Genomic DNA, 27188 nt, shown 5'->3' on the forward strand with positions numbered 1-27188 from the left:
TGTAGTCACTGCTGTTTCTCACACACATTTCCCCAGGGCCTGCGGGTCACACACACACACACACACACACACACACACCTCCCCAGGGCCTGCGGGTCACACACACACACACACCCCTCCCCAGGGCCTGCGGGTGTCACACACACACACACCCCTCCCCAGGGCCTGCAGGTCTCACACACACACACACACACCCCTCCCCAGGGCCTGCAGGTCTCACACACACACACACACACCCCTCCCCAGGGCCTGCGGGTCACACACACACACACCTCCCCAGGCCCTGTGGGTGTCACACACACACACACAGACACATACACACCTCCCCAGGGCCTGTGGGTCACACACACACACACACACCTCCCCAGGCCCTGTGGGTGTCACACACACACACACACACACACACACACACACACACACACCCTCCCCAGGGCCTGCGGGTCACACACACACACACACCTCCCCAGGGCCTGCAGGTCACACACACACACACACATACCTTCCCCAGGGCATGCGGGTCTCTCTGTCTCACAGACACACACACCTACACACCTTCCCAGGGCCTGTGACTCACACAGACACACACACACACACACACACCTTCCCCCATGGCCTGTGGGTTCCAGATGCACAGTGCACACACAGCAGCTACTGTGTCCTTGCACCCACCTCAGGAGGGCCAGCCTGCTGAGTGACCCAGGAGTCCCTGACTGGGGCTCTGGGCTCCAGAGCTCCTCCACTGCCTAGGCTGAAGGTAGCAGGAATATGGACTCAGGAAGGCCCCTCCTCTCTCTCTAGAAGTCACGGCCACACCCTGCAACATGAACACACAGTGCCCGGATGGGGGCTACTGCATGGAGTACGGCGGGACCTACCTCTGTGTCTGCCACACGGACCACAATGTCAGCCACTGTGAGTAACAGGCTGGCCCACAGCCCAGCTGTCAGGGAGTGAGCACTCAGCCAGTATCCCTGCAGTTCCCCATGCCTTACCTGCAGGAGTGTGGAAAGGACTGTGACACACACCACATGGTGCCATCCAAAACCCCCCACACTACTAACCCAGGGTGAGGCCCCCACATGCTACCAACACACACTAACCCAGGGTGAGGCCCTCCCTGCACACACTAACCCAGGGTGAGGCCCTCCCTGCACACACTAACCCAGGATGTAGGGGCGGTCTCCACTCAGTGGGATGTCTCGGTCCTGCGGTGCTGCAGCTTGGGGGCACAAACCACCGGAGCAGCCCTTGGGAGTGACTGTGGAGCCTCCAGAGGCAGAGGCATCCTTTGCCCCAGTGAGGCACTCAGGTCTCCGTTTCTCTCAGCTGCCTTGGCGGTTTGTGTTGGCATGCAGTACTGGCTCCAGGCCCACCCTCTGCCCACAGCTCCGCCATCTCCCTGCGACTCAGATCCCTGCTTCAATGGAGGTTCCTGTGACGCCCACGAAGACTCCTACACGTGCGAATGCCCACGAGGGTTCCATGGCCGGCATTGCGAGAAAGGCAGGCAGGCACCTGCTGGGGAGGCCTGGACCGGGGGCAGGCAGGCAGGCAGGCCGCAGGCCCCTACTTCCTCTTGCCCCCTTCTGGCACCTCGCTTGGCCCCTCCCATGTTCACTTCTTGCCTGTGAGCAGGCCTCCTTCCCTCTCAGCATCTCTCCCGCATTGAACTGTTAATATGCATTCCCTCTGCTGCCATCGGGCCTGTTAGGCCAGAACCCCGCGGCCCTGGAGACCCCTGAGCCTTCTCCCTGGAGTGCATGCAGGCCTGGGGTCCTCTCGATGCCCACCAGCACTGTCCCCCTGTGCAGGCTGAAGCCGCACCCCAGCCTGCCATGTGCGATGCCAGGCCGGGCCCCAAGAAGGCATGGGCTGTGCGGGGCAGGAAGACACCCCTGCTCAGGCCCCTCTGTCCTCCCACGCAGCCCGGCCACACCTGTGCAGCTCGGGGCCCTGCCGGAACGGGGGCACATGTAAGGAGGCAGGCGGCCAGTACCAGTGCAGCTGCCCCTACCGTTTCACCGGGAGGCACTGTGAGATCGGTGGGCCCCCAGCACCCCAGGGAGGACCAGCCAGCCTGGCCCAAGCAGGGTGGGGCAGGTCCTGGCCATGACCCGAGCTCTGGGGCATCAGGGTGGGCTGTGGGCCATGACCCCTGACCTCGCTGAGTGCTTTGTGCTTCCAGGAAAACCGGACTCCTGTGCCTCTGGCCCTTGCCACAATGGTGGCACCTGCTTCCACTACATCGGCAAATACAAGTGTGACTGTCCCCCAGGCTTCTCCGGGCGGCACTGTGAGATAGGTAGAGTAGGCCAGAGGCAGGCCAGGGTCAGCCCAGGGGAGTTGGGTACGGACTTCCCTCTGCAGGTGGCTGGCAGGCCTGAAGGGGTAGGAGGTGGGGCCTGGAAGAGATTCAGCAACTGCAGCGACTTGTGTCTGCAGCCCCTTCCCCTTGTTTCCGGAGCCCGTGTGTGAATGGAGGCACCTGTGAGGACCTGGGCACAGACTTCTCCTGCCACTGCCGGGAGGGTTACACAGGACGCCGCTGCCAGGCAGGTATGTACCCCAGACAGCACCGGGGTGGGAGGCTGGCATCTGCTGTCTGCACAGGGTACAGTGACAGGCTGTGCCCTTGCAGAAGTGGACTGCGGCCCCCCTGGTGAGGTGAAGCATGCCACACTGCACCTCAACAGCACCCGGCTGGGCGCCGTGGCCCTGTACACCTGCAACCTTGGCTACAGTCCGAGCTCCGCCAGCCTGGCTCGTGTCTGCCAGCCGCAAGGCATTTGGAGTGAGCCTCCACACTGTCACGGTGATTCTGTGGGCCCCTGGGAAGGGGCGGGGCCTCAGCAGGTCTCCTGGGAAGGGGCGGGGCCACAGCAGGTCCCCTGGGAAGGGGCGGGGCCTCAGTAGGTCCCCTGGGAAGGGGCGGGGCCTCAGCAGGTCCCCTGGGAAGGGGCGGGGTCACAGCAGGTCTCCTTTGGTCTCCTGGGTGGCAGTGATGATGTTCCTTAGTGACTGGGCTGTGGGCACTTCTCTACCCTCAGAGTGACCCACAGTGCACCCTGTGGGTGAGGCAGCCATGGCAACAATGAGCCCAAAGGCAGGGTCCCGGCCAGGCAAGCCAGGCTCAGGGCCCCTCTTACGCTGGCCTTACCCAGACGTGCAGAATCAACTCAGAACATGGCCCTAAGTGGTGGCCCCGAGAGGATTTGCTCAGCACCCCCATCTGTGCCCTGTAGCAAGGCCTGACCCCATCTACCCAGAGCTTGGAACCTGATCCAGGGGGAGCTGCCATGAGCCAGAGGTGTTGTGAAACAAGGGCCAGCAGATGAATGCAGCAGGAATGAACAGGGCTGCAACTCCCACAGGCTCAGCCAAGCCCAGTGCAGCCGGGGAAGTGGAAGGAGCCTAGCTGAAATTCCATAGAGAATGGCCTGTCCTCGACTTCTGTCCTCAGCCTGGGCTGGCCTCTCCTCAATGCTCCTTTCCCTGGTAGGCTGTCGTAGACACAGGGGCCGCAGGGGTGTGAGCAAGGGGGAGCAAGTGACAGAGTCGGAGGGGGAGAGAGAGAGAGAACGGGAGGACAGCACCTCAGAGAGAGGTAGAACGGGAGGACAGCACCTCAGAGAGAGGTAGAACGGGAGGACAGCACCTCAGAGAGAGAGAGAATGGGAAGACAGCACCTCAGAGAGAGAGAGAGAGAACGGGAGGACAGCACCTCAGAGAGAGAGAGAGAGAATGGGAAGACAGCACCTCAGAGAGAGAGAGAGAACGGGAGGACAGCACCTCAGAGAGAGAGAGAGAGAATGGGAAGACAGCACCTCAGAGAGAGAGAGAGAGAGAGAATGGGAGGACAGCACCTCAGAGAGAGAGAGAGAGAATGGGAAGACAGCACCTCAGAGAGAGAGAGAGAGAGAGAGAGAACGGGAGGACAGCACCTCAGAGAGAGAGAGAGAACGGGAGGACAGCACCTCAGAGAGAGAGAGAGAACGGGAGCACAGCACCTCAGAGAGAGAGAGAGAGAACGGGAGCACAGCACCTCAGAGAGAGAGAGAGAGAATGGGAGGACAGCGCCTCAGAGAGAGAGAGAACGGAAGGACAGCACCTCAGAGAGAGAGAGAGAACGGGAGGACAGCGCCTCAGAGAGAGAGAGAACGGGAGGACAGCGCCTCAGAGAGAGAGAACGGGAGGACAGCACCTCAGAGAGAGAGAGAGAGAGAGAGAGAGAGAGAAAGAGAACGGGAGGATAGCGCCTCAGAGAGAGAGAGAGAACGGGAGGACAGCACCTCAGAGAGAGAGAGAGAGAGAGAACGGGAGGACAGCACCTCAGAGAGAGAGAGAGAACGGGAGGACAGCACCTCAGAGAGAGAGAGAGAGAGAACGGGAGGACAGCACCTCAGAGAGAGAGAGAGAGAGAATGGGAGGACAGCGCCTCAGAGAGAGAGAGAACGGGAGGACAGCACCTCAGAGAGAGAGAGAGAGAGAACGGGAGGACAGCGCCTCAGAGAGAGAGAGAACGGGAGGACAGCGCCTCAGAGAGAGAGAGAACGGGAGGACAGCACCTCAGAGAGAGAGAGAGAGAGAGAACGGGAGGATAGCGCCTCAGAGAGAGAGAGAGAACGGGAGGACAGCACCTCAGAGAGAGAGAGAGAGAGAACGGGAGGACAGCACCTCAGAGAGAGAGAGAGAACGGGAGGACAGCACCTCAGAGAGAGAGAGAGAGAGAACGGGAGGACAGCACCTCAGAGAGAGAGAGAACGGGAGGACAGCGCCTCAGAGAGAGAGAGAGAACGGGAGGACAGCACCTCAGAGAGAGAGAGAGAGAGAACGGGAGGACAGCGCCTCAGAGAGAGAGAGAGAACGGGAGGACAGCACCTCAGAGAGAGAGAGAGAGAACGGGAGGACAGCACCTCAGAGAGAGAGAGAACGGGAGGACAGCGCCTCAGAGAGAGAGAGAGAACGGGAGGACAGCACCTCAGAGAGAGAGAGAGAACGGGAGGACAGCACCTCAGAGAGAGAGAGAGAGAGAACGGGAGGACAGCACCTCAGAGAGAGAGAGAGAGAGAACGGGAGGACAGCACCTCAGAGAGAGAGAGAGAGAGAACAGGAGGACAGCACCTCAGAGAGAGAGAGAGAGAGAGAGAACGGGAGGACAGCACCTCAGAGAGAGACAGAGAGAGAACAGGAGGACAGCACCTCAGAGAGAGATAGAATTATGATAGAATACAAGCACACACGGACCTGACTTCTCAGGTAAACACTGTCAAGCCCATCATGGAACACAGTTTGTGCCCCGCTGAGAGACACTGCTGAGACACAAGGACACAGGCCTACAGATGTCCTGGGATTACCGGGTAACTCCACATCAAAACAAGCAGTTGTCACCGAGAGTGGCAGTCTGGCAGACGGGCGACGTGATCACCCAGGAGAGGGTGTCTCCATCTGCCAGCCAAACTGGAAACGTCGGCTCCAGCCTCGCTCTCTGGAACAGACCTATGTGGACAGGCAAGGAAGAGGCTGCCACAGTGGCCTCATATTGGAACAGCTCTCAGTTGACAGCAATTAAACAGCCCAAACAACATGGCTAATGCCACGAGTCAGCTCCTTCTCCAGGCACACAAAACGAGCCATCCCCGCCAAGAGGACATGCTGTAAAACTCACAGAGCTCCTCTATCCGTTGTTTAACTCTCCAGCTAGTCACCATGCCTGGGCCTGGGCCAGGCCCTAGCCAGAAAGTTAGTTTCATTCAGGTCTCCCACATGGGTACACGGGCCCAAGTTCTTGGGTCACCCTCCACTGCTTTTTCAGGCACATTAGCAGACTTGGCTCACAAGTGGAGCAGTCAGGACTCAAACCAGAACCCATATGGGCTGCTGGTGCCATGGACAGCAGCTTGCCCTATATGCCACGGCACCAGCCCCTAGATTTTTCTTTCAGAGGGAGAGAGAACTCCCACGCACTGACTCACAGTAAGGGCAGCTTACCCCAAAGCCCAGAGCAGAAACTCAGTCTGGGTGTGGGGCACCAAGTTCTTTGGTTGTCACCCCTTGATTCCAAGCCCTCTGCTGAGGGGATCCCCAGGGAGCTGTCAGCCCGGGGGCAGCCAGGGAAGCCCACACTGAGGGGGCCTGTGGAACCCCCTGCCGATTCGTAATCTGTGACCTCACTCGTGGGCCCAGGGAGACATTGTAGACACTGGGGATGTCTGAGCGGTCAGCGGTGGCCATGCTTCCTGGGGAGTCCACAGGCCTGATTGCCTGTGCTGGGAAAGAAAGGGTGACTCTGAAGACGGAAGGAGGGAGAAGGTCAGACACCACAGGAGAAAAGCAGCCAGAGTCTTTGCAATTAGCTTGTTCTAAAAACTGATGGAGACCCCCACGAGCCCAAGTGAGGACCTTTACAAGTGAAGGGTGTCATGGTGGGCGTAGCCGAACTCACAGGCCAGGGTGTGCCGCCAAGCACCCCCACAGCGGGGTCTGAGGCCTGGGGTGAGGAGGAGGGGCTGTTCCTAGGCGCTCACAGAAATAAAGAACAAGGATTTGTGGAAGCCGGAGCAGTAATTAGGACGGTTCTGTAAACAAGCACCAGCCCAATTTCATGGGGAAAAAACGCCCCCAGGTGAATGACGGCAGTCTTAATGACTGAGAAGGGATGGCGTGTCAGGAAGCAAAACTGGAAACCAGCGTCCTCGCGGACATGGAACCCAACAGGACAGCAAGAACTTGGGCCCTGCTGCACATCTCAGGAACACAGGTCGGTCTGACAACCCAGGCCAGCACTAGTGAGGGTGTCTGGATGCCCCGGGAACCGCCCATAGCCCCATGATTCTCAGACTTTTCATAAATGATGAGTGAGAGGCAGTTTCCTCCTGGCAAGGGGCATCCAGGAAGGCCCACTGTGGCCAGAGCAGACAGTGCCTCCCGTGCAGTCAGGACGAGGCTGGGGCATGCATCTTCCTCACGCTGGGCAGCCTGTCCTGAGGGCCTGGACAGGGAATGGCAGCAGCTTTGCGTGAAGCAAGAAGCCAGAGCATCCCTGTGCACGCACACCAGAGACCTCCCGGAGGCCAGGCCCCGGATGTCCGGCCAGACACTGAGAAGCTGCCCTGTCTCGATTCTAGCAGCGGACACAGAATGAGATGACACGAAGCAGCGCCATGTAGGGTGGATGTCTCAGTGGGTATGAGTAACTACATACAGAGATTAAACATCAAAGCTCAGACTGCAAATGAAAAGCAAGCACGTGGGAGAATGTGCCTGGCATCTCACCATGAACCAGTGAGTACAGGTGAATTCAAGGCATGCGAATATCAGCCTGACCTTGAGGGGGAAAAGATTCCTTAAGCCACAAAAAGCACTGCAGAAAAAAGAAATGGTCAAGTTTGTGCGAAAATCAGGAACTGAAAACTCATAAACCTTGAAAAGGAAAATGAAGAATGGGCTTGGCGCAGTAGCCTAGTAGCTAAAGTTCCCACCTTGCACATGCTGGGATCCCATATGGACACCGGTTCTAACCCTGGCAGCCCAGCTTCCTAACTAGCTCCTTGATTGTGGCCTGGGAAAGCAGCTGAGGATGACCCAAAGCCTTTGAACCCTGCACCCGCATGGGAGACCCAGAAGAAGCTCCGGGCTCCTGGTTTCGGATTGGCACAGCTGGCCGGACCTGGGCAGTCCTTACTGAACTGAGGGCCTCTGCTGTGGGACTGCTCACCGCTTCCCTACCCATGAGTCGGCCACCCATATAACAATCCATGTCCCACAGATCCACTTCCTGCTGAGCCGACCACTGTGTGATACTGTGTCCCACAATTCCACTTCCTGCTGAGCCGACCACCGTGTAATAACCCGTGTGCCACAATTCCACTTCCTGCTGAGCCTAACACCATGTAATAACCCATGTCCCACAAATCCACTTCCTGCTGAGCCGACCACCGTGTAATAACCACACCCTTACATTTAATTCCTACTGAGCTGACCACTATATAGCAACCATGTCCCACAATTACAATTCTAGCAGAAATCTAAGGAAAGCACACAGTAGGAAAGGTGGGAGAACAAGTGCCCAGAGCAGCATTTCCTAGGATAGCGTAAATCCCAGCCTGGCCCCAGCACCCCGGAGCAGCAGGGCCGTGTGGCCTCTGTTCCCAAGGAGTGAGGCAGTGGGCACTTCACAGAGTGTCTGACAAACAACAGAAACAGCCGTGTGTGGTGTGGGCATCCGTGGGCAGGCGAGGGCACGGTCAGTTCCCCAGGTCCCAGCCCACTGACTCTTGTTGCTAAGTGTCCGAACGTCAGACGCTTCTGAAGCAAAGGTTTTACCCCAAGGTAGACCAGTTTCAATATGACTGCCAGGCCCTGGAACAGCTAGTGTGACTGGTGGGCCCCTTCTGCCAGACTTCAGGGGCCCCGGGAGCCAGTGTCGGCAGTGCCCACAGCACTTGCTGTGGGCGATGGTCATTCTGTGGCCACAGCCAGGCAGGGAGCCCGCAGGACCACAGCCCGGCTGGTTTCTGGCGGACGCCACAGCTGGGCACAGCTCACAGGTCCATCTGAGCTTGCCTTGTTGTTGACCTCCTCGCAGAAATCGATGAGTGCCAGTCCCAGCCATGCCTGCATGGGGGCTCCTGCCAGAACCATGGTGCCGGCTACCTGTGCCTCTGCAACAGAGGGTATGAGGGCGTCCACTGTGAACTGGGTAAGGTGACCCAGCCTACATGTGCCTGGGGGGCACTGGGGTCCCCTCGCAGGATGGGCATCTGTCCGGAATTTCCTGTGGGTTATCTTATCCGGAACCGAGAGCTCGGCAGACAAAAACAGGCCTGGCCTTAGATTCTGGCTCCTCGGTGGAGAAGGCGGGGTTGGAGAAAGGTGGTTCTAGCTTCTGCCCACTGGGCTGTGCAGCTGGCAGTGCTGTGCCCCCTTTGTAGGGCTCTGAATGAACCCCAGGCCAGAGGTGCTGGGGAACCTTCGGCAGGCACAAGAGCTAGGGAGTGGCTGAGGGGCTCTGCTGGCAGCAGTCACATGCCTGCCTTGAAGGGGCATGTGTCTGCTGTGCTATCCCCAGCCCTGAGCCAGCGACCCCCTTCCTGCAGACACTGATGAGTGTCGGGGTCAACCCTGCACAAACGGAGGCACCTGCAGGGACCTCCCTGGGGCCTTTGCCTGCCTGTGCCCCAAGGGCTTCACCGGTGTCTACTGTGAGTCAGGTAGGCTCCTCCAGCCCGGGCCACTCAGACATCAGAGGGCACCAGAGGGGCCTGTGTCCCTGGCTGGAGGAAGAGAGAGGGGGAGTCATACCCTGGTCCCTGCCCCTTGCTCCCCTCCTCCTACTGACTCCCCACTCTCTCTTGTTCTCCAGAGCTGGATGCCTGCGCCTGCAGCCCCTGCCAGCATGGAGGCCGCTGTGAGAACGGGGGTGGAGCCTACCTGTGCGTCTGCCCCGAGGGCTTCTTTGGTTACCACTGTGAGACAGGTAGGGGCACAGCCCACGGCCCCACAGCCTGCCCACATGCCAAGATCACGCTGCTCTCCCTGCTCCCAGGACACCATCCCCTGGGTGAGGTGAGGCCTGCCAACCACTGGCCCGTTACCCTCCACCTCCCGGCACCAGCTGACCATGGGGGTGGGCTGAGTGCTCCTGGGCTCAGGCCCACTACAGGGTGGTGGGAGCTCTGTGTCTCCTGCCGTACGAAGGGCTCGGGGGAGGCCTGGCTGAAGCTGAGCCTGGTGATGCCCATGCTCACTGCTGCCACTCCTCCCTCAGCAAGCGACCCCTGTTTCTCCAGCCCCTGCGGGGGCCGCGGCTACTGCCTGGCCAGCAACAGGTCCTACAGCTGCACCTGCAAAGTGGGCCACACGGGCAAGGACTGCGCCACGGGTGAGGCAGCTGCTCTCCCAGCCCCTTGCCTGAGAAGTGGGGAGGAGGAGTCTGGGGCCGAGGGACAGGCGGCAGGGCTCCACCCACAGCCACCAGCTGACCGAGCCCCTTCTTTTGAAGAGCTCTTCCCGCCGACGGCCCTCAAGGTGGAGCGGGTAGAGGAGAGTGGGGTCTCCATCTCCTGGAAGCCCCCTGAGGGTCCCATGGCCAGGCAGGTGCTGGACGGCTACGCAGTCACCTACGTCTCATCTGACGGCTCCTATCGCCGCACGGACTTTGTGCACGGCAGCCGCTCCACTCACCAGCTCCGGGCACTGGCTGCTGGCCGAACCTATAACATCTCCGTCTTCTCCGTGAAGCGAAATGCCAACAACAAGAACGACATCAGCCGGCCAGCCATGCTGCTCGCCCACACGCGTGAGTGTGGTCGCCCTTGTCTGAATCGCAGCTGGGAGGAGCCAGCCAGGGGAGGGGGCAAGGGCTGAGCAGCACCTGTCCCCAGGACCCCGCCCTGTGGAGGGCCTTGAGGTCACCAACGTGACAGCCAGTGCGATCTCGGTGCGGTGGGCTCTCCATCGCATCCACCACGCCACCGTCAGCAGGGTCCGCGTGTCCATCCGGCACCTCGAGACTCTTGAGGCCCAGACCATGGAGGCAGACAGAAGTGTGGAAAGGCTCACGTTTGGGTAAGGCGTGGCTTCACCTGGCTTCCCTTGTGGGGCATTGCTGGAGACCGTGGGGGTCCCAGGCCTGCCTCAGCACAGGTAGACACAGCCAAGGGGACAGTAACATGGCCAGCTGGGAAGCTGGATGGGGACAGGGACAGCCCTCCAGGGATCCCGCAGGATGGTCCCCACCCAGAGGTAGTTCTGAGTCCCACTGGGGGGGGGAGGGGAGGGGCGGGGAGGGGGAGAGCGGGAGGGGAGGGGCTGGGAGAGGAGGTGCTGGGGGAGAGCTGAGCCTCTTGTGTGTGCAATGCTGAGGCTGCAGCACGCAGGGCTTTGCTGACGGGCTCACCAACCAGACAGGGACTTGGCAGGGCCTGCCCAGTGCTCTCAGCAGCACAGTGCCCTGGAGCATTAGAAAGTGGGCACTGCAGGATGGGCTTGGGGGCCACTCCCCACTTTGAGCACAGGTCCCTGGGCTGCCTCCCGGGTTTCTCTTGGTGATTTCCCTTCAGCTTTGCACATGGTTGCTCCAGTGCCTTCCAAGCCCAGCTCGACCAGGCCAGCTCCATGAGGGCTCCGTGAGCCCCGCTGGAAGGCGGATGTTTAAACTCAACAGGAGAGCTCTGCATCTGCTTAGGGTCTTCCCAGGTCTTCTGTCTGTTTAAACATTTTACTTACTTTAAAGACAGAGCGTTTCCACATGTTGGTTCGCTCCCTGAAAGTCCACAAGAGCCAGGGTTGGGCCAGGTGCTCCATGGGTCTGCAGGTGTCACAGCTGGGCCTTGGCCTAGCGCCTTGTCTGTCCTTGCGGGCCTTCCCAAGCCTGTGTCTTTCTGTGGCCATCTGGCCATCTGAGGGTTTTCCTGTTTTCAACATGTGGTTCCCCAAGTGGGAAAAGTGTGAAGGAGGGAGAGGTGTGGCCCTTTGCACTCCCTGAAGAGGAAGGCAGCAGTGGGCCTGCCCTGTGGGTAATACCCAGCCTGCCTCCTGTGAGCCCAGGGCGGAGAACCGAACTGACAGGTCCAGTGCTGAAGTGCAGTGGGGTGAAGCCGTTGTCTGCAGCACCACCATCCAATGTGGGCTTCAGTTCAAAGTCCCAGCCACTCCACTTCCCATCCAGCTCCCTGCCTGTGGCCTGGGAGAGCAGCAGAGGATAGCCCAAAGCCTTGGGACCCTGTGCCCACAGGGGAGACCCAGAAGAAGCTCCTGGCTCCTGGCTTTGGACCAGCCCAACTCTGGCTGTTGCAGCCATTTGGGAAGTGAACTAGTGCATGGAAGATCTCTTTGCCTCTTCTCTCTGTAAATCTGCCTTTCAAATAAAAATAAGTAAATCTTAAAAAAAAAAAAAAATACTGAACTGACACAGTCCCTGGGGGCTCAGCTCCTGGCTGCCTGCAGGTGCCAGCCCTGTAGATTCACCCTCCACCAAGGAACGAATACTTCAGCCGGATATATGAAAAGAATTTAGATGCCTTTATTCCAGGGAACTCAGTCACAGGCTTCCCTTCCCTGTGTAGCAGAAGGACGTGAAGGAGAGGCTACAGTGGAATAAACCAGGAGAGAGACGCGAGGGGCTTTAAACCCCCTGTCACGGAAGCCGAAGCAGGCGCTTCCGCCCTTCATCGGTGGAGGGCTCATTTCACTGCCTCAGTCAGAATTCCTTCCTCCGGTTACCGGGGCAACTGTCTAGCCAACTGGGGGTGTAATGACAACAACCACCCCCTTGCTTCCCAGGATCCTCCACTCCTGCCTAACACGGCCCTGACTTTGTGGCGTTTTCACCCTAGCCACTTTGCTGATGTGCTGTCGCAGGTCCCTGCTGCCGGGGAGGAGGTACACAGTCCAGGCGACCACCCTCAGCGGGTTCGGGGGAGAGGAGCCCCCCACCGAGAGCCTGGCCTCGGCACCTGTGCACGTGTGGACACGTGAGTAGGACAGCAGGACCTCTTGGGGTGCGGAACCCCCACTGCCTTTCAAGACACTGACCCTGCCCCCTGCCTTCCAGGGGTGCTGCCCCTGTATCCCTGCCCCACCCTCCAGCATTCACGAGGCCAGAATCCCAGCCTGGCCCCTCCACTGAGGTCCCCTCCACTGAGGTCCCCTCCACTGAGCCTGCCTGCAAGGGGCCTGCGGGTGGGGCTGGGCCGAGTCTACTAGGGACACCGAACCCCGGGCAGGGACACCCAAGGCTCTGGACAGCTCCTCCATGGGTCTGCTGCCCAAAAGTGCCAGGCCCAGGAGTGCGCTGGGCCAAGTGTGCCCTGCTGTCCAGGACACTGTCAGTCTACTTCAGCTATCCTCTGGTGCACCCAGCCCATGTGCCACCCACCACAGCAGGAGGTTGGCACACAGGGGAGCAGTGGGCTGTAGTTGAAGCATTGACTACATGGCGATAACTGAACTCAGCTAGGGGCCCACTGATGCCTGGGGCAGGACTGCGTGGCCGCGCTCAGGGGCCCAGGGCAGGCCTGCGTGGCCGCGTGGCCGTGCTGAGGGCCGAGCACTGGAGGTTGGCTGGAGGGTTCTCAGGGTGGGGAATTGTGGATTTCACCAGCTGAGCCAGCCCCAGGGCAGGGCAGGGACGTGTGTGCGCCTTCCTTGTCTGCTGGGCCCACACTGCTGTCCCTAATGCTGGTTATGACTTCCAACGGGGCCTCTCCAGCTGTCCCGAGCCGTGCTCTTTACAGGACCCCTGCCATGTGCCTGTCCAGGGCCCCTGCCTCCAGCAAATCTGACAGCCTCCAGGGTCACAGCCACCTCTGCCCATGTGGTCTGGGACGCCCCCACTGCAGGCGCCTCTCTGGAAGCCTATGTCATCAACGTGACCACCAGCCAGAGCACCAAGAGCCGCTATGTCCCCAACGGGAAGCTGACCTCCTACACGGTGCGGGACCTGCTGCCTGGGCGGCGGTACCAGCTTTCAGTGACGGCTGTGCAGGGCTCAGAGCAGGGCCAGCTGCACAGCGACCCCACACACCTCTACATCATCACCTGTGAGTACATCCACACCTGCTTCCTGAGGGAGGGCTCTGCTGGGACCCGCAGACTCACACAGCTTGGGTACGGGCCCTGGGTCCAAGTGCTCTAATGATCAGAACCCGCCTGTGCCTCTAGTGCATCCCACACAGGGTGGGTGTCACCCCAACTGGGCAGCCAGGGGCAGGTAGCACCATGCAGTCAAGCCTAGGCATGGGAGAGAGTGGCCAGGAGGCCTCAGGCAGGACTGGCCTGGGACAGCAGGAAGGACCAGCATGACTGGTGCACCTGTGGCTCAGAAGAGGCTCGGATGGACCACCCCCAGGATCAGGGAGGGGACAGCTTGGACGGGCCAAGCACAGGACCAAGGGTGGCTTGGATGGTCCACTCGCAGGGTGGTGGGGGAAGGGGGTGGCTTGAAGGGACAAGGCCTGGGGTGACAAGGCAGTAGGGGGGGCCAGCTCAGATGGCCCAGGTGCAGGGATGGCTCAGATGGGCCATGTGCAGGGCCACGGAGGGGAAGGGGCCAGTTCAGACAGTCCAGGCACAGGGCCAGGGCAGGGGTGGTTCAAATGGGCCACATGGGGGGTGGGAGGTGGTTTGAACGGGTGGCTCAGACGAGCCAGCAGGGCTCCTAGTGCATGTGATGTGCTAGGGAGCAGGGTCTGTCTGGGAGTCAGGAGGATGCGAGGAGGAGGCAAGTGTGGGAAGGACAGGGCCCAGAGGGCAGGGCTGGTGGCAGGGCCCTATTGCCCTGCTCATTCAGTGCAACAGAGCAACGTGGTGAGGGCGGGCAGGTGGGTGGGCAAGGTCCTAGATGGCTAAAAGGGTGTCCAGGGCTCCAGCAGTGAGCAGAGCTCGCTGCCCCTCACACGGAGCTGCTGCAATGGCTCTGAGCACCCAGTCAAAGACACGGTGGGTGGGGACCTGGGACAAACATGCACACCCTGCCTCAGCAGTGAGTGGGACCACCCAATGTTGCAAAGACAGGAGCCAGGGGCAGCCCCAGGCCAGTGGCCGTAGCCCCTCCGTTTCCCCCTCATGTTCTGCAGCCCCCAGGGACAGCCCCGAACGCCGCTGGCACCAGGGCGGCCACCACCCACGGGGACTCAGACATAGGCCTCCCCTGCGCCTGCCGGAGCTGCGGCTGCTCAGTGATGGTGGCGCCCCTGAGGAGCCCACACAGCTCCCCAGGTACGTACCCCTGCTGTGGCCCTGGCACCCAGGTGGCACCGCCTGTGATGACCTCCAGCCTCTGCAGGTTCTCAGAGCTGGTGGACGGCAGAGCAAGAGTGAGCTCCAGGTTCCACAACTCACTCAGCAAGGCAGGTGAGCGCTGCGCCTATCTGGTGCCCCCCAATGGCCTCTGCCCCTCACGCGGGCCCTGGTCCCAACATGGGAGTGTACACACCCCCATGCCCAGCCCCTGGGCTCCCGGGTCCACAGTGGGAGCAGTGGGCTCAAGGAGCCTTCCCTTTGTCCGTAAGAGAAGGGCAGAAATGTGACAGGCGTGAGGCAGGCTGCAGCTGGGCCTGCCACTCAGCCTATGTTCAGCACAGAGCCCCGCCCAGGCTGCCAGGCGAGCAGGAGGACCAGGAGTCAGGCAGGCATGGCCGAAGCAGGGGCTCAGCTCTGGTCCTGCCAGGCCTAGGCAGCAGAGTGTCACTGGTCCTGTGGCACCAAGGCCACAGGAAGGGACCTACCAGGGAGGGGCAGCCTCTCCTGGGATGCAGCCTGGAGCCCCAGCCACAGTCCTCACCCTTCCCCTGGGACCCCCACAGCAAGCCCAACCTCCAGTTTAGCAATACTGACCTCATATCCCGCACAGCCAGGTAGGGAGTGGGGAGGTGGGCGTCAAGGCTGCCAGCAGGGCATGGGGAAGAGAAGGGAGTGGCAACTGTAGCTATAATTGCCGAGAAACACCGGCCTGGAGGAGGGAGCGTCACTGCCCCTCCTGAAAGCAGGACCCGGAGGGAGCCGAGGACGGAGCCTCCCCAAGGACAGAGTCGCAAGCCTGGGCTGAGGGTGGCGCTGGGCCATAGGCACCCAGAGGCAAGTGGGGTCCTTGCCCCTGCACCCTGAGCTAGAGAAACAGCTCAATGACACAGCCTGGGCACGCTCACCGTCTGGCTTTTGCAGAACCCACCACTGCAGTGCCACCCAGGAACGCAGAGGCTGCTCCCGAACAGGCCCGCCTGGCCCTTCTGCTCCAAGAGAACAGCAACAAGGGCGCAGAGAGTAAGTCCAGGCTCGGCCACCAAACCCAGCACTGCCCTCTAGCGGGAAGTGAGGTGGCCAGTGTCTCCCACACTGCTGGAAGGCGTGAACTGTCACACATGCACGTGTGCCCCAGCAGCCAGCGATCTGTGCAGGCACGGCAGTAGCTGTTCCCACACACCTTGAGGGATCTGTCCACGGGGTAAAGCCTTGTCTTCCCAGCACATCAGCTGCCAGGAGAGGGGTTTCTGGAGCACATCAGAGTGGAAGTGCCGGCTACCAGGGACAGGGATCAGGGTCGGGTCAGAGTCCGACAGTTTGGGCGCCAGAATCCAGCTTGGCAGGGCCAGGACTTACCCAGGCTCCCCCAGCAGTGTGGCATGGAATACAGACAGGACTGCTCAGAATCCTGCTGGCACCAATAAACCCACGCTGCCTGCGTGTTGCCTGAACTGACTCCATATCACAGGGCCGGCAGTGTGGGCAGACAGGCGCATGCCAGAGCCTCCCACACAGCGCTGACCACGACATCCAACACAGACTAACATCCAGGAACCACGTGACCCAACAGTAGGACAGAACTGGCTCCTCTCACATGGCACTAGACAACAGGTCCTCCCAGCCAGCCAAACACAAAGCCTGCACGTTAGGAGACAAAGACTGGCATTGCAGACGGCAGCTTCACCCACTGCGTCACTGCACTGGCTCCCCGTAAGGACGACAGTGACTGCTTCTCAGAGTGCTTCACAAGGAAAAGCAGCTTAGGGAGCGGGTGTGGAGTTAGGGGGGCCGACAGAGCCAGGGCCGGAGTCAGACCAGCCCACAGCTCAGAGCTGAGGCCTGTGGGAGCCCAGTTATGCATGGACAGGACACCAGCACCACTGCTCATCTGGGCTTAGGTGGACATGGGAGACGCTGCCCACCAGTGTACTCCAGTCTCTAGTTACACATGTGGACACACGGCATACTGCCCCCAGTGTACTTCGGTCTCTGTCGCAGCACATGGATGCATAGGACACTGCCCCGGGTGCCAGACACCAGCGAGTGGCACCTGTGAGCTGCCTGGGAATTCAACACAGAGAGACAATTGGAGTCTCCACAACTGACACTGAAAACTCCCTGAAGTTCGTAAAGCCTACAGGAAGCCAAGGAGCCGGGGTAGTGGGGGCAGGGACAGAGAAGAGGCCCATGGGGGAAGGAGGGAGGGGAGCCAGAGGGGCAGAGCGCAGGGAAGGGACAGGAGGCCTGGCCCTTGGGGAAGCCCTTGGCCGGCGTGGGCGGAGTTCTCAGTACAGGTCTGCTGAGTGAGGCTCCCTTCTGGCTCTTCAATGTTCATAAGTCCCAAATGACTGCAGTTCTCTTAACAAAAAAACTAAGTGAAAGAAACAATAAGGGTCCACAACTTGCAGATGTGGGGGGGAAGGGGAGAGCCTGCCCCCTGGCAGTGTGTGAGGTGCTGCTGTGGAGAGGAAGCAGGTTCCCCAAGGCCCAGCAACTAATGTCCTGTGGCCTCCATTTCCAGACACCCCCAGGAACTGCTCAGAAAACCCTTGTCACAACGGAGGGACCTGTGTGCCAGGTGCTGAAACTTACAGCTGTGACTGTGCACCAGGGTTCAAGGGCAGACACTGCGAGCTAGGTGAGTGGGACCAGGGTCAGAAGTGTTGTGAGCTGAGTGAGAGGGACCAGGGTCAGAGGTGCTGTGAGCTCAGTACATTGGGACCAGCTGCTATTCAAGGCTTGCCCTAGGCCCTGTCCCAATGCAGTCAGGCCATGGGGCGATGTGGGACCAGGCAGAGCTGCAAGAGCGTCGGCTCGGAGCCTCGCCTCTGTCTCAGCCTGTTATAGGTAGCAGTGGGCAGTGCGGCATCTACATGGCACGAGGGAAGGAGAGAGGGGAGGAAGGAGTGGGACACAGGAAGGACAGCCCTGGGGACCCTAGGCTCCCCCAACCCCTGCTCCTGAGGACCTGGCTGGGAGCAGCCGCGAGTGCTCTCTCCGTGCACAGCCTGCAGGAAGGTGCCCCGGCCCTGCACCCGGCTCTTCTCAGAGACCAAGTCAGTTCCGGTCTGGGAGGGAGGCGTCTGCCATCACGTGTAAGTGGTCCCTCTCTGGAGCTGGGGAGGGGAGTCGCCCACCCGGGGGAGCCTAGGCATGGAGCTGAGGAGGGGTGCCGCCTCAGGAGCCACCCATGCGGGAGCCTGGGCCTGCTGCCTGCCCTCCTCGCTCCTGGCCCACTCTGAGGTCTGGGGCTTGTGGACAGACCCCAGGACATTACCTTCCTGTCTCTTCTGGGGCCCCGGGCAAACAGCTCTGCCATGAGTTCTGGGTTAACTGTAGTCATTCATGCTTTAGTTTCCCCATGTGCAGGAAATCAGTTTGTCCTTGGGCTCTTGCTGACTCCAGTCAGTCCTGCAGTGGGCAGCGCTTTGCCTGGTGGCACAGCACGTGACAGTGCCAGAAGGAGACCGGGGAAGGCAGGCCAGCACTGGAGGATGGGGAGGGGCACAGCACATTGTGAAGGAGGGTGCCTGAGGGAAGAACATTCCATACCTTGGCACCCAATACGAAGGCCGGCCACCCATGGGTCAGCCTGGGGCCAGCAGGGCTGGAGCTGAGTGAGCAGGGGAAGTGGTGTGGGGCGTCCACAGGGCCGGGCACACCAGGACGGGGGTGTTCCTCTCTTCCAAGTGGGAGCTACTGAGGGTCTGAAGCCCAGACCTTGGACGCCCTCAGAGCTGTGGGGTGGGAAGCCAGGCTTGCTCCTGCCCTGCACAGCAGCTGCATGTATTACGGCTTGCCACAGTGCGGCCTGTGGTGGTACCTGCGCTGAGTGCCAGGTGCATGGATGCCAGACACCCACCAAGTCCGCGACAGGGAATGCCCTCCCCACTGCAGCCCTTTGCCCAATAGCCTTCTTACTGGACAGCATTGAGCACCCGATGTGGCTGCGCTCCAGCCACCACACTGCTAGCTCTGCTCAGTCTGTCCTATCTGCTCCTCTCCACTTTTCCCAATTTTGAATTATAGTTTAGGATTCCATTTTATCCCCACAATTCATTGACTAACTATATGGGGTTATTTTAAAACTCACAGGAAGTAACATATTATGAAAAAAAAAAAAAACCTGTGTATGGGGGCTGGTACCTGAGGAGCTCCCATCTCCTATGGGTGCCAGTTTGTGTCCCAGCTGCTCCACTTGCCATCCAGCTCCCTGCTCATGTCCTGGGCAATCAGCAGAGGATGACCCAAGTACTTGGGAGCCTGCACCCATGAGGGAGACCTGGAAGGGCTCAGCTCCAGCTGTCCCAACCATCTGGGAAGTAAACCAGTGGATCTGCCTTTCAAATAAAAATAAATCTTAAAGCATAGATTTCAAAATTTTTACACTGAAAATGTTTTTAAAGACTTGTTATTGGGCCTGGCACAGTAGCCTAGTAGCTAAAGTCCTTACCTTGCACGCGCCAGAATTCCATATGCACACCGGTTCATGTCCCGGGAGCCCCGCTTCCCATCCAGCTCCCTGACTCGTGGCCTGGGAAAGCAGTCGAGGACAGCCCAAAGCCTTGGGACCCTGCACCCACATGGGAGACCCAGAAGAGGCTCCGGGCTCCTGGCTTCAGACTGGTGCAACTCCAGGCATTGCAGCCACTTGGGGAGTGAATCAAGATGGAAGATCTTCCTCTCTGTCTCTCCTCCTCTCTTGTATATCTGACTTTCCAATAAAAACAAATCTTTTAATAAAATAAGCAAATAAAACTTAATTTTATAAATCCATTCACTCCTTCAAGAGACAGAGTAACAGAGGAAGCATCTTCCAGCTGCTGGCTCCCTCTGTAGGCCTGCAGAGCCAGGCCTGGGCCAGGCACCCCGTCCGGTCTCCCAGGCAGCTGCACTGACATACCCAGACCCCCTCCCATGGCCTGCTCAGGAGCATGAGCAGTAAAGTGGGTCAGAAGCACAGCAGCCATAGCTTGACCGGCTGCCTGGTGTGAAAGGTCAGCACGACTGGCCTTCCATCCCTGTCTGCAGCCAGGGCTGAGCCCCGAGCTCCACCCACGCCTCCCCTGTGGCCCAGAGTGCAGGAGCAGGAAGCTGCTCAGTAGAACAGCTGGGACTGAGGGAGCATTCCCGAGTGGCAGCTTCACCCACTGCATTAGCTCAAAGCAGATGACAGTCACCACCTTCATCCTCTGCCTTGAGCCCTCCTGCTTCCTGGTCTGCGTGCCAGTGGGCCACGTCCCTCCTGCTTCTGTCTCCTCTTGGGCAAGGCCTCCACCCCAGGCCATCCATCCTCCTCTTTACTGTCCTCCTATGCTCTGCATCCCTGCAGCTCTTTATATTCTCTGGCACTCACTCACTTCTTGGCGCTGGCTTAGTTCACACTTGGGGAATGTGGGCCTCGTTGCATCGCACTCAGGTGTGCGTCCCTGCATCTTCTCCTTCGGGCACTCCAGCCCCACAAGACACCGCTGCTCGCTCTACTCACGCTTTCGTTTTTGGAAACTTGTCTGGCAAAGTGTTCCAGGTCATTCACCTTTCTTGTGCAAAGCAGCACAACCTGGCCATGCGCCCCACTCCCACTGCGCACCCCCACACTTCTCCCGCGGGTCTGCCATCTCTCTACGTCACAGTCACTTCTTTGCTTAGGTCAGTGATCTTAACTCTGATAAACGCCTGCCGTCAATGTCCCAGCTGGTTCTCCAGGATATGGGGCCCAGGTTACTCTGTTCTGCATGGTGATTCTGTAAATGTCCTACAACGTTTAGTGGGATGCTGGACAGGATTCCAGTGCTGAAGCAATGGATTTTTAGGTACTCAAGCATTTTCCCCAGTGAGGCAGAGTCTCGCGTGCAGGTGAGTCCTTCTCAGCATGTTCAGGGCAGTCTTCAGGCAGCCCAGCCTTGGAATTAATCCCATCACTCCCACGCATGAACCTTTTGGGGTCTCTGTGACACAGCCAGTTACTGCAAGAGCCTCCTCCACTTGGCCCCTGGGGTGACCTCCAGCTCCCCTCGGCTGCTTCCCAGTATCTGAATCAGTCACGGCCTGTTGCCTGCTGCTCACCCAGCTCCTGCCGCAGCCCTCACCGAGGGTCCGAGCAGCCTGTACAGAGGTGGGCCCTGCCTGCTGGCCTCTACATTCACAGCACACAGGAGGGACGTTGTCCCTGCCCAGGACACTGTGCTGGGTGGCCGTGTGCACCCTCAGTAAGAGAAGGGCCTCGTCCTCGGCACTGTCGCCTCCCTGAGCTCTGGGACAGCTCTGTGTGCTTCCTGTGCCTGCAGGTACAAGAGAGTCTACAAGGTGCACCCCGACATCTGCTTCCAGGAGAGATGCGCGAGCCCAAGCCGCACGCAGCCCTCAGCCCGGTGCCGCCCCGACGAGGCCGCTGCCTCCTGCATGTAGGCTGCAGGGTAATGGGCCAGGTCACCCTGGGGAGGGCTGTGGGGGCTGCAGGCCTTCAGGCTGAGCGAGGTGTCTGCTCACAAGGGTGGTCCTACTTGGCTAAGCAACTGTGTGCATGTGTGTACACGTGTGGTGTGCGTGCACGCAGTCAGGAAGCACAGAACTGGTGCTCACGCTGGCCATGTGTGTGCATGTGTGTGTGTGAGCTCACCCAGACAGCAGTAGGGAGGCATGGGGCTGGTAGTGGGGCCTGCACTGTGTGTGTGTGAGCTCTCCCAGACAGCAGGGCAGCAGTCTGGGCAGAGGGGGCAGTAGGGTTCAAGGTCTCATTAACCTACCATCTCCATTTCAGGAAACAAAGGCACAAACACTGAAGGCACTTAAGGTATGTCCCTGCCAGGCCTCCGGGCCAGCTGCATCCGGGCCCACTGCACGGGCTCCAGGGGTGCTGCTTGTCAGACTTCAGGCCACACGTCCCAGAGCCACCTGCAGAGGCCCTGGTCCCATCAGCAGCAAACACAGGCATGGCCGCAGGGGGGCGAGGCTCGGGGGGCAGGCAGGTACACAGGTATCTCCCTCAGTAGGAGATCCACACGGACATGGGAACCCCAAGTCCTCACCACACGCCCACAGATCATGGGAACCCCAAGTCCTCACCACACGCCCACAGGACACAGGAACCCCAAGTCCTAACCACAGGACACACCCACAGGACACGGGAACCCCAAGTCCTCACCACAGCACACGGAACCCCAAGTCCTCACCCCACGCCCACAGGACACAGGAACTTCAAGAAAAGGAAGCAGACATATCATTATGTTACTCAAAGACCACCAGAAGCAAAGGCGCTTTCAGGGGAAGTGGGGGCAGGGTCCGAGCTCTCAGCACGGGGCTGGGAGGTGCGGGCAGCGGCCCGTGCACAACTCACTGCACTCCTCCCTCTGCTTAGAGCAACAAATGCCCCAGGAGGCGAGCAAGGGTAGGACAGGAGTTGGTGGTGATGGTCGCCACTGTCCCAGGCTTCCCTGTCTCCCTCCAAGGCCTCAGGATGCTCTCGTCGCTCCAACCTCCAGGTGCCTGCAGCCCCGGAAGACGGGCTCTACACACTGGGTCAGAGAGGACACCTCAGGCAGCGAGGGTCCAGCTGCAGCCAGCCATGCCAGCCCACCCTGGGATCTCCCGCAGGTCCCACGGCCCATGGGGCCGATGCCACTCAGGAGGCCACCACAGCTCTCAGGAAGCCCGTAGGCCGCCGGGCAGAGGCCCCGAGAGGTAACATGCGCAGCCTTCCGGCCCCATTCCCCTTGCCTACATGTGCTGGCCACCCCCACAGGGACCACTTGGAGAAGCTGAGCTCCTTTTTGACACCCCGGGGCTTGGCAGCTTTTCTGTGGAGGGCTGGACAGTGAACACCCTGGACCCTGCAGACCAGTCTCTGTGAAATGGCCTGACTGCTTTTGCAGCGTGGCCACAGCATGGCCACTACCAAGTCCCAGGAGTGGATGCGTGTGGTTGTGCCCGGTGAGGCTCTGCTCTCCACATGAAGGAAGCTGTGTGCGGACACAGGCCCACCGAGCGCCAGTGGACTGAGGCCTCTGAGGCCCCTGCAGCAAGCGGCAAGGGCTCCTGACAAGTCTGACTGCGGCAGAGATGGGGGTGGGATTCTGTGACAGAGCGCACAGTTCAGTGTGCACCCTCCAGGCAAGTCACAAGAAGCCTGTCACAGCCTCACAGGCTGAGCGGAACCCCGAGTGGCTGCACCTGGCATTGTGGAGGGCATCCTCTCTAGGTGGACATTCCCTGGAGAGTCAGTCTATTTTGATTAAAGTTCGGTGTGCATACATCTGTGTATTATGCAGTTTGTCATCTTCAGAGAGAACATCTCTGAGAACCCCGAGAACAGGGGACAGAGCTCCGAGGGTCTCACACACGGATGCAGGGAGCCTGCCACCACAAGTACATTGATGCAGCGTATCTGAGAGCCGTGGCGCGGCCACCCCCACGGACGCCCCTCCTTCCACAGGCCAGTGGTCAAGGGCACCCTGAGGATAGCTGAGCTCCTCATAGTGCTGTGACCACCTGTCTTTGAGTCTCGTAAACTACACATCAGAAAGGAGTCTCCCATGTGGAGGGAAGCTGAGCTCACTGTCCAACATCCCAAGGCACCACCCAAAGGTGCCACCCACGCCTGATGGTGCCTGCTTTCCAGATACCCAGACCAGTGCAGGGAAAGGCCAGAGAGCAGCATACAGCCAGGACCACAGCTAGCTCCCTGCCTGTCCCAGAAGAGCCAGCATAAGCCCAAGGAGCTGGGGTGAACCAGGCACAGGCGCCAACTCTGCCTAGGGGGCTCACAGGCACAGTGACGTGTAACAACACCAGCACATAGCAATAACCTAGTCACTGCAGCCTGGCCCACGGCCAGGGCAGAGGGCCAAGATGCCCCCTCCTCTAAGACACACAGCCCCACCCAGGGCCCACCAACCTGGGTACCTCTCTGACCGCCAGCTCCTCCCGCTGCTGTCACTGACCACGAGTGGGAGAGCCCCCCAACAGCTGCCCCAAGCTCCTGCTCAGCCCTCCTGAGGGGTGCCCAGGCAGGAACCTCCTAAACACATAGGACAGAAGAGCCCCCGGTCACCTGACGTGGGTCACATGCAGTCATGACCGGCTGCACCTCTCTTACTGGCATTGTGGTAGATCTGACAGCATCCCTGACCGCCGCTCACCAGATGGGAGGGGAACTCTGTCCATGGTGACTAGAACATTCTAGGACATATCTGTTCAAGACCCCACAGAGAGCTCACAACATTGGGGTCGTAGTCAGGCCTCCCATACCACCTTCCTCTCTGCCCACTCCTAGCACTTCCTCCAGCTCTGCGCTCTTGCTGGGTGCCTAGGTGAGGGCCAAGCCCGCAGCCTGCCCAGGAGCCTGTGTTCTCTGGCCTTCAGGGAATGCACAAAGTGGACAGCTGTCAGCTGCATCTAGCTGGACAGGGCTAGATAGCCCAGGCTGTCCAGCAGGTGCCACAGAAATCACGTGCCCCAACAGGAAGGGCCTGCCCTCTGAGTATTTCTGTAGAGAATCTGCTACTTGTTTCTGTTAAGTAAAGACTGTGACGTATGAAACCCGTCATGGCATCTTTATCACGAGAAGCAAGGGCAGGCTCCGTCTTGAGCTAGAAGAATCCATCCCCTCCAGTTCACAGAAGTAATTCAACAGAGGGAAAATGAAACCAAGCCCAGCACAGACGCTCCAGGCAGTGTCTTTTATTATGGGGGGTGAGCACGCCACCCCCCCGCCGACCCTACCCACAGCTCACACTAACACACCTCCTCAGGTCATCTGCCACCTTTTCAACAAAGGGCTGGCTTCAGACTTAAAAATACCTGACAGGACCCAAGTGGAGCGCCCAAACACGAATGCATTCTTCCATCACTGCTGCTCCTGCTCCTCCTCTTCCTCCTGCTCCTCCACCAGCCCGCACACAGGTTTCTCCTCCTCCTCCCGAGCCAGGAGTTTCTTGAACACCTCAAACTCCTCAGGAGAAGAACAGGCGATGCGGGACAAGAACTCGGCCTCTGGTACACCGAGGACGCTCCTGAGCAGTGGGTTGGGGATCTGCGTCTGCCCCTTCTTATCAGGGGTCTGGTAGCGTCCCAGGCGCTCAAGGAACGTGTGTCTCTGTCGGATCCTGGTGATGGGGTGTCGCAGGAACTCAGTCCTCACCACATCCACATGCTTCACTCCCATCCTGAAGTACCCATACTGCAAACACAAGCATGCTCAGGAGCCAGCAGCAGACCCCGAAACCCACCACACCACAGCCTAAAACGAGTGCTGCCTGACTCAGCACCGCGGGGCACCCGTGCCAGTGCAGCCCCAACAGGAGGGCTGGCAGCTCCTAGGGCATCTAACCACTCACAGAGCACCTCAGGGCACCATACCAGTGCAGCCCCGACGGGAGGGCTGGCAGCTCCTAGGGCATCTAACCCCTCAGAGCCCAGTGGGGCACCATGCCAGTGGCCACAGCCCCGACAGGAGGACTGGCAGCTCTCAGAGCATCTCTGCTCATCTTAGGAAAACACAGGAAGTGTGAAGGAACAGCAGGGATGGGATCTGTTTTTCTTCATATGGGGCAAGAAAATTTTTGAGTTTGGAAACAACAGGGGAAAAATTTCAGAAAATATCTGACACACAAGTTAGCATGATTGCTGCTGAACAGATCAGCTGTCAGTCAAGGCAGGAAGGCGTCTGCGGCTTTAGAGCTGCCGACTGCGCGTGTAATTCCCCACCTGCATCTGGACCACGGAAAGGTCATGCTTCCATCTGGATGTGCAGACAGCACGGAGACCTGGACCATCCACGGGAGCAGGAGACGCCCCAAGCTCCCGACCCGGCCACGCACAGCTGCCCTCAGCACCCCTCAGTCATCCTTACCTGGAACTTGTATTCCAGTTCATCAGGACCCTCCTGAAGAACCTGGGGACACCGGTACAGGATCTCAGCTACCTGCTGGGCTGTGAAAAGGCACTTGTCCCTAAGGACGCCGACAAGACGCTCCAGGTGCTGCTGGCGCATGGTGAAGACCTCTGGGCAGCAGCGAAGGACCCTCTCCAGCTTCCCTGAGATGCAAGCAGGCAAGGACAAATCTCAGAATATTCCAGCACCCCAAGGGGTGGCTATATCCATTTTAAGTCAGCATTTCAAAAATGAACAAGTGCCAATCGCAGATGTGTCTTCTGAGAAGCAGGAAATAACCATCTCCCCTTGGCCTCAGGCCCCCCACCCAGCCCTCCCTACACCCTGGCCTTTCCCTGGCTTCCCTTCCTTCCTGCTCCAGGCCTCCACTGTGACAGCAGTCATGGGAACACCCACAACCAACACGCGGAGCCCCGGGGGCCTGCCCCGCCTGGAGAGTAGCCCGTGGGAGCCACAGGGGCGAGAGCAACAACACTCTCCAAGCCGCTGTGCACCGTCTCGTGGCCAGGTAAGCCTGCATTTGACCCAAACTAGGGCACTCTGAGGGAAAGAGGCCCCATTCCGAGACCCTGTGCGCTGCGACGCTGCCGCCCTCTGGGGCGAGGCTTTCTACCAACATGGCAACACGCTTACCTCAACTAGAATGAAAACTTTAGAATGAATGAAAACTTTAACGGGTCCAGTAGTTAGACGACACCCATTCAAGGCTCTCTCAGGAGGCCCAGAGACAATCTGAAATCCTCCCCCTCCTCGATGCATGAGGACCTGGCAGCCTTGGCTCCCTACCCCGACACCGCCGAGCCCCGAGGTGTGTGACCTGCTGTGGGGAGCTGAGAGAACCAGGCTGGTGGTCGCAGTACCCGGCCGTGCCACCTGCAGTGCCAGCATCCCATTCGGGCGCCTCTTCCCACCAGCTCCCTGCCAGGCTGCCTGGGAAAGCAGCAACCGAGGACGGCCCACGTCCACCGGGGTGCCCTCCTCCCTCCCTCGCGGCCCGCTACCTTCTCCCAGCCCGAGCCGGCGCAGGTAGGCGCAGCGCTGCCGCACGCGCGCCACGGGCAGCTCCAGCAGGCAGGGCCTCCTCCGCACGGCCGCGCACACGGGCTCGGGACGCAGGCCCAGCAGCAGCAGCTCGGCCAGCACATCCAGCAGCCGCGGGCCGGCGTCCGGCTGCAGGCGGAGCAGCTGGCGCACGCCGGCCTCGCGGAAGCCCATGGCCAGCAGCGAGCCGCGGACGTCCTCGGGGCCGGCGGGCGGGCTGTGCAGCCGGGCAGCCGGCGGGCGCCCGGCCACGGCGGCCAGGGCCAGGACCTGCAGGAGCCAAGCACCACAACGTCAGCCCGGCCCGCCGGCCCCGCACGCCGCCCCGCCCGCAGCGGCCCGTGCGCCGAACCTTCCTGCCCAGCGCCGCCGCCATCCCGTCCACACGCCGGAAGCGGAGGCTTCCTGGCCCGCCCCTTCCGGTCATTCCGCTGCCTGGCTTCCGGTTGGCTCCCGCTCGGCCGGGCACATGACAGCGAGATTGCGTTCTAGATGCCGTTGTCCTGTGGCAGGA

The 27188-nt window shown here is 60.0% G+C and overlaps 2 protein-coding genes across 2 annotated transcripts in view; one reads left to right on the forward strand and one right to left on the reverse strand.

Annotated features, from left to right (window-relative positions):
• SNED1 (sushi, nidogen and EGF like domains 1) overlaps positions 1–21150 on the forward strand; it is a 38176-nt gene extending 17026 nt beyond the window's left edge. The window contains exons 11-30 of the mRNA XM_040972441.1: positions 799–912; positions 1387–1503; positions 1926–2042; positions 2186–2302; positions 2443–2556; positions 2639–2812; positions 8585–8698; positions 9096–9209; positions 9362–9475; positions 9767–9880; positions 10001–10297; positions 10383–10566; positions 12361–12473; positions 13260–13541; positions 14577–14718; positions 14786–14853; positions 15664–15762; positions 17264–17380; positions 17750–17837; positions 21030–21150. Coding sequence (XP_040828375.1) covers positions 799–912; positions 1387–1503; positions 1926–2042; positions 2186–2302; positions 2443–2556; positions 2639–2812; positions 8585–8698; positions 9096–9209; positions 9362–9475; positions 9767–9880; positions 10001–10297; positions 10383–10566; positions 12361–12473; positions 13260–13541; positions 14577–14718; positions 14786–14853; positions 15664–15762; positions 17264–17380; positions 17750–17837; positions 21030–21150 — 2720 coding nt within the window. The remainder of the gene's footprint in view (positions 1–798; positions 913–1386; positions 1504–1925; positions 2043–2185; positions 2303–2442; positions 2557–2638; positions 2813–8584; positions 8699–9095; positions 9210–9361; positions 9476–9766; positions 9881–10000; positions 10298–10382; positions 10567–12360; positions 12474–13259; positions 13542–14576; positions 14719–14785; positions 14854–15663; positions 15763–17263; positions 17381–17749; positions 17838–21029) is intronic.
• Positions 21151–24405: 3255 nt separating this feature from the next.
• MTERF4 (mitochondrial transcription termination factor 4) lies at positions 24406–26965 on the reverse strand. Its single transcript, XM_040972508.1, has 3 exons — positions 26635–26965; positions 25592–25776; positions 24406–24919 (listed from the first exon to the last, which is right to left on the reverse strand). The coding sequence occupies exons 1-3, from the start codon at positions 26846–26848 to the stop codon at positions 24587–24589; spliced, it is 732 nt and encodes a 243-aa protein (XP_040828442.1). The 5' UTR covers positions 26849–26965; the 3' UTR covers positions 24406–24586.
• Positions 26966–27188: the final 223 nt, after the last annotated feature.

This window comes from Ochotona curzoniae, unplaced genomic scaffold (genome assembly GCF_017591425.1).
Source record: "Ochotona curzoniae isolate NIBS_2020 unplaced genomic scaffold, NIBS_Ocur_1.0 contig_2294, whole genome shotgun sequence".
In the NCBI taxonomy this organism is placed as follows: domain Eukaryota; kingdom Metazoa; phylum Chordata; class Mammalia; order Lagomorpha; family Ochotonidae; genus Ochotona; species Ochotona curzoniae.